General features: G+C 42.0%; 1 protein-coding gene across 1 annotated transcript; it reads right to left on the bottom strand.

Annotated features, from left to right (window-relative positions):
- Positions 1-8,799: 8,799 nt before the first annotated feature.
- Positions 8,800-9,810, bottom strand: LOC113030952 (olfactory receptor 8G17-like). Its single transcript, XM_026182763.1, has one exon. The coding sequence runs from the start codon at positions 9,808-9,810 to the stop codon at positions 8,800-8,802; it is 1,011 nt and encodes a 336-aa protein (XP_026038548.1).
- Positions 9,811-10,108: the final 298 nt, after the last annotated feature.

The following is a 10,108-nucleotide window of genomic DNA, read 5'->3' as shown; positions in this document are numbered from 1 at the left end:
AATTGTCTATTACCATAACACCAGTTAATAAGTCTTACAAATAAGGTAATAAATATAAAAGAGATTAACAAGTAAATAAACATATTAGTACTCACAATTGCTTCATAAATATTCAGATTAAAATATGTGATGCACGTTAAACATCCTTAATTGCTTGTTGAAATCTTGTTAAGCTTTCTGTTGTGCTGGTACAGTAGAATAAGGCAGCCTGTCAGGATTGTAAGTAATTTCTTTTCCACAAGGAGTCACTGCTAAGCTTCACAATGACAATCAAGTATTTAGTTTTTGAAAAAAATGTACTTTTAAAGTACCTTTTTTGCACGATACTTTTTACTTTTACTTGAGTACATTTATGAAGAAGAAACGGTACTTTTACTCCGCTACATTTGCAAAATTCGACTCGTTACTTAAAAAAAAAAAATTAGTTTAACACATTAGCTAGGACAGTGGAGTTTCTGGTACTTTTTTACCAATGAGATGTGGCCATGCAGTCACATGACCAGTTTGAAACTGTGGCGGGCAGAGCAGCCCAAGCATTTCAAAGTAGCGGACACACGGAAACAGTGTTGCCAACTTAGCGACTTTGTCGCTATATTTAGCAAGTTTTCTCCTGCCTCCTCCTGTGTTTTATGTTTTACAGAGACGTGGCTCTGTGAGGACATCCCGGACAGCGCGCTAAAGCTGGAGGGCTTTCATCTGCTGCGCGCGGACCGGCAGGCCTCTCTCTCTGGTAAGACCAAAGGTGGAGGTGTGTGCTTCTACATTAATAGTGGCTGGTGCACAGACGTAACAGTGATTGCTCAGCACTGCTCTTCCTCTCTGGAATACCTTTTTATTCACTGCAAACCGTTTTATTGTCCGCGGGAGTTTGCTTCATTCATCCTGGCCGCTGTTTACATCCCGCCAGATGCGGACGCGCAGGCAGCTCAGTGCGCACTCGCGGAGCAGATACTGCACATGGAGCGGACATTCCCGGACTCTCTCATCATTGCTCTTGGGGACTTTAACAAAGCCGATCTGAGCCATGAGCTTCCCAAATACAAGCAGTATATTAAATGCCCGACCAGAGAGGAGAGGACATTAGACCACTGTTACAGCACGATCAGCGGGGCCTATCGTGCGGTGCCCCGCGCTTCACTCTGACTTTCTGACCACGTCATGATCCACCTGATCCCCGCGTACAGACAGAGGCTGAAGCTCTCCAAACCTGTCGTGTGGACCAAAAAACTGTGGAGCAACGAGGCTGTGGAGGAGCTTCGCACGTGTTTGGAATCTACGGACTGGGACTCAATGAAGGCTGCTTCTAACAGCTTGGACGAGTTTACGGACACTGTCACCTCCTATATCCACTTCTGTGAGGACAGCATTGTGCCATCACGCACCAGGGTGAGTTATAACAATGACAAACCCTGGTTTACTCCTAAACTCAAAAAGCTGTGGCTGGAAAAGAGTAAGGCGTTCACAAGCGGAGACAGGGACTGCTACAGAGAGGCCAAGTACAGGTTCACTAAAGAAGTGGACGTTGCTAAACATCAGCACTCTGAGAAGATGCAGCAGCAGATCTCAGAGAATGACTCGGCCTCTGTGTGGAAAGGTTTTAGGAATATCACCAACTACAAGCCTAAAACCCCCCACTCCACTGACGACTTGCTCTTGGCCAACACCCTTAACGACTTTTACTGCCGTTTTGACGAGCCATCAGGCAGCCTTCACACCTCCAACGGCCCCAACAATAGAGACACTTTGGACACTCATTCCCCCACCTCTCCCCCCTCCATAGAGCCATCACCACCTTCAATCACTTCACCTACAACACCCCCCTCCTCACCCCACACAAAAGAGGATTTCACACCACCTCCTCCCACCACAACTCTTCATATTCATGAAGCAGATGTGAGGAAGCAGATGTGAGTCTGAATGCTCGAAAAGCTCACGGCCCAGACGGTGTGTCTCCTGCCACCCTCAGACACTGTGCAAACGAGTTGGCCCCAGTGTTTTCTGGCATTTTCAACTCCTCTCTGCAGGCATGTCATGTGCCTGCCTGCTTCAAGTCCTCCACCATAATCCCTGTCCCCAAGAAACCTAGGATCACTGGACTAAATGACTACAGACCCGTGGCTCTGACATCTGTGGTCATGAAGTCATTTGAGCGCCTGGTTCTCTCCTATCTCAAGACCCTCACGGCCCCCCTCCTGGATCCCCTGCAGTTTGCATACAGAGCCAACAGGTCTGTAGATGACGCAATCAACATGGCCCTACACTTCATCCTGCAGCATCTGGACTCCCCAGGAACCTACGCCAGGATCCTGTTTGTGGACTTCAGCTCTGCCTTCAACACCATCCTTCCAGACCATCTCCGAGGCAAGCTTTCCCAGATGAATGTGCCTGATCCCATCTGCCGGTGGATCACTGACTTCCTGACGGACAGGAAGCAGCATGTGAGGCTGGGAAAGAATGTCTCGGACTCCCGGACCATCAGCACCGGCTCCCCTCAGGGCTGTGTTCTTTCTCCTCTGCTCTTCTCCCTGTACACCAACTGCTGCACCTCCACCCACCAGTCTGTCAAGCTAATCAAGTTTGCAGATGACACCACTGTTATTGGACTCATCTCGGACAGGGATGAGTCTGCCTACAGGAGGGAGGTTGAACGTTTGGTGTCCTGGTGCAGCCACAACAACCTGGTGCTGAATGCCCAGAAGACAGTGGAGATTATTGTGGACTTCAGGAAGCACACAGCTCCACTCCCCCCCATCATCCTGTCTGACACCCCCATCACCTCTGTGGACTCATTCCGCTTCCTGGGTACCACCATCACCCAGGACCTGAAGTGGGAGCCCACCATCACTTCCGTCATCAAGAAAGCCCAGCAGAGGATGTACTTCCTGAGGCAGCTGAAGAAATTCAACCTGCCAACACGGACGATGATGCAATTCTACACTGCAATCATCGAGTCCATCCTCACCTCCTCCATCACTGTGTGGTACGCTGGAGCAACTATCAGGGACAAACAGAGACTGCAGCGTGTTTTGCGCTCTGCTGAGAAGGTGATTGGCTGCAGACTCCCATCTCTGCAGGACCTGTACACCTCCAGGACACTGGGGCGTGCAGCTCGGATCTCAGCTGACCCTTCTCACCCTGGACACAGTCTGTTTGACCTGCTCCCCTCAGGCAGGAGGCTCCGGTCCATTCACACCAGAACCTCTCGCCATAAGAACAGTTTCTTCCCCTCTGCTGTTGGACACATGAACAATAACCGTATGACTGTTCCCACCACTAACACATGACCCTACGCTGTGTTCATTGCATCATTCCATGTTTAGCACTGATCATCATCATCATCACCACCTGCACTCATGTATATATCATGTATATATCTATCTACTTAGCACTTTTAATTCTTGTTCTTATTTTATATTTTGATGACAGTATGTTTGCACTGAAGCACCGCAGCAATTTCCTAATGTTGTAAACCTGCTCAACATTTGGCAATAAACCCTTTCTGATTCTGATTTTCAGACCCCTTAGCGACTTTTTTTTTTCTAAAAAGCGACTAGCGACAAATCTGGCGACTTTTTCTGGTGTTATTGGAGACTTATTTATGACGACTTTTTGACGTGAAAGGGCATGTTGCTCTTACTCTCAACAAGCAGCGGTGCTGCCGTGGGCACCTCGCCCGTGCTAAAGCGCTCACGGGCGGAGGATAGTCCTCCCTCAGCTGCAGGCAGTGTTGCCAACTCCTCAGTAAGGAAAATCGCTATTGGTTGTCCTAAAAGTCGCTAAATGACGTCATCACCTAATTTGCATAATTGATCATGCTAATGTAATTGTAACCTACGCTGTTGGAGAGAGAAGAGACATAAAGTGAGCAAAAATGGTTTGCATTTAGAATTTATTTAGAACTACAAATTAAATTTCTTTTTGCAATTATTGTTTTTAATGTCACAATTATTGTTTTTAATGTCACAATTCCAACTCTGCTCCTTTATCCGGGCTTCGACCGGCAAAAGTGACAAATAGGCACTCTGGTGGAGTTACTTTATGTGTGTGTGTGTGTGTATTTATAAGTAGTTTTAAACCTTGTGATCCACAAAACAGCATAACAGTAAAAGAAGAACTGACTGCGTTACAGTCAGTGTGGGAGCAGCGGCTTCGCTCATGCGCGGTTCATTTGCAGTTTGGACGCACAGGTGTGAACATCTCCTGCAGCCAGTGTTGCCAACTTAGCAGTCTGCATTAAGCTGGGCAAACACTGTGCAATTTTTTTTCAGTCACGTTATTCAGCTCCTCAAACTGTACAATTAAATCGCAAAGGTTAGAAGTTCATAGGTCACGATGCAGGGTCTCACACGGCCTGATGCTCTGATGCGACCTGAGTGCTCAAACTGTGCGTCCATAACATGAAGCTTATCATACAAAATCTGTCCCTCGCTCTCCCTCTCTGTCTTTTACTCACACAGACACACACACACCATCAACTTTGCTAAATTATTAATGAAAAACATTGACCAGGCAGCTGTGATTGAGCAGCAATGTCCATCCAACTCTTTTCGTGGTTGTTGTAGTCGTGATAATTTTGTGAGGCCACATTGAAAAGCCTCGGATACGGAAGCGTAGAGCTGCCACCCAGGCAAAAGAAAAACAGAGCTATATCACGTTATAACGTGAAAAGTATATTGTTCTAACAATATACCTTTCACATTTGAACAATATAATATCACGTTATTACAATATAAATATTATATTGTACGAACGTGATATTATATTCTTCAAATGTGAAAGGTATATTGCACGAACATGAAAAGTATATTGTTAGAACAATAAACTTTTAATGTTATAACGTGATATAGCTCTATTTTTCTTTTGCCTGGGTGGCAGCTCTACGCTTACGTACTCGGATGAGCTAGCCTCATCCTACAAGTTGTGCCTCTCTTGTGTCCAGATCACACGCTGCGCTGCCGTGCTGCTCCACCTTTTCACTTTCATTTCTGTGTTTGTGCGTGCGCAGTTTGAGAGGCTGCGTTGAGGGGCGACAGGATTTCAAACAGGTTTGATTATCATGCGACCATACGATTGATGATTGGGAGCTGGTCGTGAGGTGTTAACTGCTTTTCGTTTTCCCATGTACACGGTGCACACACGATTAAGGTAAAACTCGGGCCGATCCCCAAAACGGTTGCGCGACTGAAAAATCGGCTCAAAATGGGCCAAAAATCGCACAGTGTATGGCCAGCTTTTGGAGGCTAGCTCCAAACAAACATCCACAGCTTGGCAGTGTATACAGCACTATAATGACCAGACCTAATTCTTTTGAAAACCATACATCTTTCCACAGGTCTCAACTTCATCAGACATCACCTAGACTCAGAGCTGGATAAGGCCAGCACAAACAGCGGCCTATTCGACGAAGATGATGCATCCATGGGGTCGGGAAAGCCAGAAGCAGGGGAGCTGGAGAGGTACCTTTCATGTCCATTCACTGGATGGATCTATTGCATGGCTTTCCTGACATCAAGAAGCTGTCGATCAAAGTCAATACTGCTCTTCCTGCATCTGGAGCTTGTGAAGGACTTCTTAGTCATGCAGGACGCCTGTTCACTGCTAAACAGTTAGAGCTTCACAGAAAGAACCTTGAGAGCAAACTGCTGCTGAAGCTTAACCATCACCTCACTGAGTGAAGAAATGGCACATTTTTGCTAAATATGCAGAATGCACACCCATATAATTTATGGTAAACTGAGCTGCCTTGTATGAAGATATGTTGAAGATGCCTCGTTCTAACGTTTTCTCTGAGGCTGCTGTGCCATTTGGAGCAAAGATGAATATAAAGTTTACAGCATATCTTGTCACTGGAAATTGTTTGCACTGATACATACATTTTACTTTACTGATAAAATCCTATCTCTCAAATCCTCACTCCCCCTAGTGGTGAGCCCTGCTCTCACTGGAGAATGTACTTCAACTTTTCATCAGTTTGAGCCAGTGTCACTCTGTACACTTAAGCAAATTGTCAAGCAACTGAAAATTACTAGTTCTGCATATGAACCTCTTCCGTCTCGCATTGTGAAGGACGGCTTTGATGTAATTGGGCCCAGTATTCTATTTTTAATGAACTCATCATTGTCTTCTGGCTATGTTCCCTCTGTTTTTGAACATGCTATAGTGCAACCTGTTCTTAAAAAAAGATGTCTTGATCATTGTGATTTCGTTAATTATAGGCCGATATCCAAACTTCCGTTCCTCTCTAAAATCCTAGAGAAGATAGTTCTCTCACAACTCCAGGCTTACCTGGATGCACATGACATCTGTGATAAATTTCAATCTGGTTTTAAACCACGCCGCAGCACTGAAACAGCTTTGCTGAGAGTCCTTAATGATCTTCTCTTAATTACTGATTCAGGGCATTCTGCTGTATTAGTCTTATTGGATTTGTCCTCAGCCTTTGACATGGTTGACCATATTATTTTATTAACAAGGTTAGAATGCACTGTGGGCATTCGGGGCGAAGCCCTTAATTGGTTCAAATCATACCTTTTGAACAGGTCTTTCTCCGTTACCTTGGGTACTTATTCTTCCTCAACTGCATCCTTATGCTGTGGTGTGCCCCAAGGCTCTGTGCTTGGCCCTATGTTATTCTCATTATATATGCTCCCCCTAGGCTTAATCTTTGAAAAATATAACATTTCTTATCACCTCTATGCCGATGATATACAGATTTATTTTCAATTAGATGATGACGACATTGCTTCTTCGTTGCACTGCTTCCTCGAGTGCATGAGAGAAGTCAGAGAATGGCTTTCAGACAATTCCCTTATCCTGAACGAAAAGAAAACGGAGATTGTGGTGTTTGGCAACCATATCCCTAGGGGCCTATCAGCTGATACCTTTGGTTCCTTTGCCACTTCTTTCTCTGACTCAGTTAGTGACCTAGGGGTTCTGCTGGACAGCTCTTTCAAATTTAACAAACAAGTGTCTTCAGTAATCAAATCTAGCTTCTACCAACTGCGCCTTATTGCTAAGGCTAAGCACTATGTCCCTCATGAAGATCTTGAAAAGCTCATTCATGCTTTTGTGACTTCTAGATTGGATTACTGTAATTACCTCTACTTTGGTTTTCACTCCGCTCTCCTTCACAGACTTCAGCTTGTCCAGAATGCTGCGGCTCGCCTTCTGACTGGCACTAGAAAGCATGCCTCTATCACCCCAGTTCTTATTGAGTTGCATTGGCTACCCATAAAATATCGCATTGAATTTAAAATATTGTTGCTCACTTTTAGAATTATAAATAATTTAGCCCCTCGTTATCTTGTCGATCTTCTTAGTTTATATGTCCCGGGGCGAGCCCTCAGGTCTTCAGCCCAATTACTCCTGGCTCAGCCTAGATCTAGACTTAAATCGAGGGGTGACCGTGCTTTTGCCCTGGTTGCACCGAATCTGTGGAACAACCTTCCTATCGCTATCCGTGCGTCAGACTCCGTTTTATCTTTTAAATCCCGTTTAAAAACTCATTTATTCAACATAGCTTTTCATCTAGTTAGCGTCCCTGTTTTATACTTGGTTCAATTTCTTATTTATGTACTTTATCTTTTAGCTATATCTGTTCTTAGTAACTTTGTTCTTATATTCCCTTTTATTGTTGTATAATTAGTACCCTTAACCTGATGACATGTGGTACTTTGTTAATAGTCTTTTATTTATTGTCTTAATTTTCCTGTTTTTATTGTAAAGCACTTTGGTGTACCACTGGTCTTTTAAATGTGCTATACAAATAAAGTTGTATTGTATTGTTTATATATTTATATTATTTACTATAGGTATTGGTGAAAAAAGCTTTATGTTGTGAAAAACTGAAATCTGGAAGTTAGAATTGTTGTGCCTTATTTTGTTGATGTTTTTACATATATTCCTTTTGAAAATGGTAAAATTTGTATATTTATTTATTTTTGTTTGTCTGATAACATTTATTTAAAAAATAAATCAGACTTTTCAAACAGTTACTCGCTACTTGAGTAGTCTTTTCGCCAAGTACTTTTTTACTCTTACTTGAGTAACTTTTTTGACGACTACTTTTCACCTTTACTTGAGTAATAATATTTTAAAGTAATGCTACTCTTACTTGAGTACAATTTTGGATACTCGACCCACCTCTGATTATACACTTATTACTTCCTTTCAGTGTTGAGATGGTTGACTTGTATCTTCTTTCCACTACATAAAAATCTTTCATCTCTATCCCTTGACTCAGCCCTTTAAAAGGTAAATTAATACAGTGATGCAATATAAGTGCCCCCTCACATAATCATGATTAAAAACTGTTGCACCTTTGCCGATAGAGCAATTGTTCCAAACATTTTTATTTAGATGAAAACATTTTCAATTTAATTATTATAATTATGGTTGTAAACTTACTTAACATTTTTATTTTACAGACACTGGAATCAATACTTCACTTAAAGTAAATATAGAAAATATTTTTTTCTTTCATTTGCTTTGCATTTCAATTTACAATAATAATAAAAACATAAGCAGATAATCTGATGGAGAAATTCAGAGAAAATTTCCCCATCAGAAATTTTTGAGAAAAAGAAAAATTTGATGCTTTTTCTCAAACCAAAAGACAGTTCAGTCAGAACTGCAATTTGTGTCATGCATAATTTCATATTTAAATTCTACTTCTCAACACTCTTAACAACAGTCCACAACATATTATGAAACACTTGGCTTTACTGGTATAATTTATGGCTATTGCACTGTATTACAAATGAGTAAGCTAATTTCAATATGTTATTCTATAACACTCCTCTACGATTTAATACAGCAGTGATTACAAGGTCTTGTTTTTGCTTTCATGCGATTGAGATAAGTTCTTTTGCAAAGCTTCTTAACTGCATTCATCACTTCTTCTGTCTTCAAAGCATATACAATCGGATCGAGCAAAGCTGGTATTGTGTGTGTCAATGTGGAATTTATCATTCTGGCATTAGGATCAATGTAGGAGGTCATTGCAGCTATGTTAGTGATTCCAATTGGCAAGAAGAAAATGACCACAAGGATCAGGTGAGAAGTACAAGTTTTTAATGCTCTGAGTCGCTCCTCTCTTGACGTAGTCCTGCTCAATGCTATGAAAATACAGACATATGTGGCTATTATGAATATAAGAGGAATGATGATAAGTATAGCAACAAGTGCAGATGCCATGTTGTAATTTAAAGATGTATCATTACAAGCCAGACGATAAACTGGTCCGTGATCACAGAAAAAGCTGTTAACCACCAAAGATCTACAGAATGAGAGACGATTAACAAGCCCAACCATGGTTGCTATTACACTCACTAAAAAAATCCATACAAACAGCAGAATTGCAGTAATTGATTGTTCAGTCACAATACTATGATACCTTAAAGGGAAACAAATGGCTATAAGTCTGTCATATGCCATAGTGACAAGTGTCCATGACTGCACACTTGCAAAGAAAATAACAAAGAACATATAACTTAAACAGGCGTCATAGAGGATGTATCTCCTGTCAAACAGAAACGTATCTAAGACTTTTGGGATGAGAGCTGTGCTCCCACACAAATCTGTCAAGGCCATGTTGAACACAATCATGTATTTAGGAGTATGAAGAGTCTTCACCAGTGAAATAAGTGAGAGAAGAAAACCATTACCCAAAACAGTCATGATGTAGACAAAACACAGGAAGGCATAGAAATACCTAATATGAGGGATGTTGGAAAACCCACTGAGATAAAATTTTGCAGGGCGAACAAATGTGTTATTAAACATGGTAGTGGTTTTATCTTCTGTTCCCATTGCAAATATTTGTTTCCCTAAACATAATAACAGTAGAATAGAATAAAGCATAATGAGTTACTTCATTGTTGCTGTGTAAAAAAACTAAATTCACCCGCGAAGACAGAGCATTGCACAAGTGGGTTATACTGTGAAAGATGTGCCGCTTATATATTACCTCTATCACTGTGTGACAGTTGGAAATTCAGGTAGGTGTGCCTCTTTCTATCAGAGTTTATATCATCAATATGATGGCGTAACTGTTTAAGAGCACTGAATCATTAATTAAAAATGCTTAAAACAGCACTGGAAGAAGTAA

Source organism: Astatotilapia calliptera, chromosome 10, assembly GCF_964374335.1.
Source record: "Astatotilapia calliptera chromosome 10, fAstCal68.1, whole genome shotgun sequence".
Classification (NCBI taxonomy): Eukaryota; Metazoa; Chordata; class Actinopteri; order Cichliformes; family Cichlidae; genus Astatotilapia; species Astatotilapia calliptera.
Note: the sequence above shows the minus strand (reverse complement) of the source record. Positions and strands in the feature narration are given on the sequence as shown.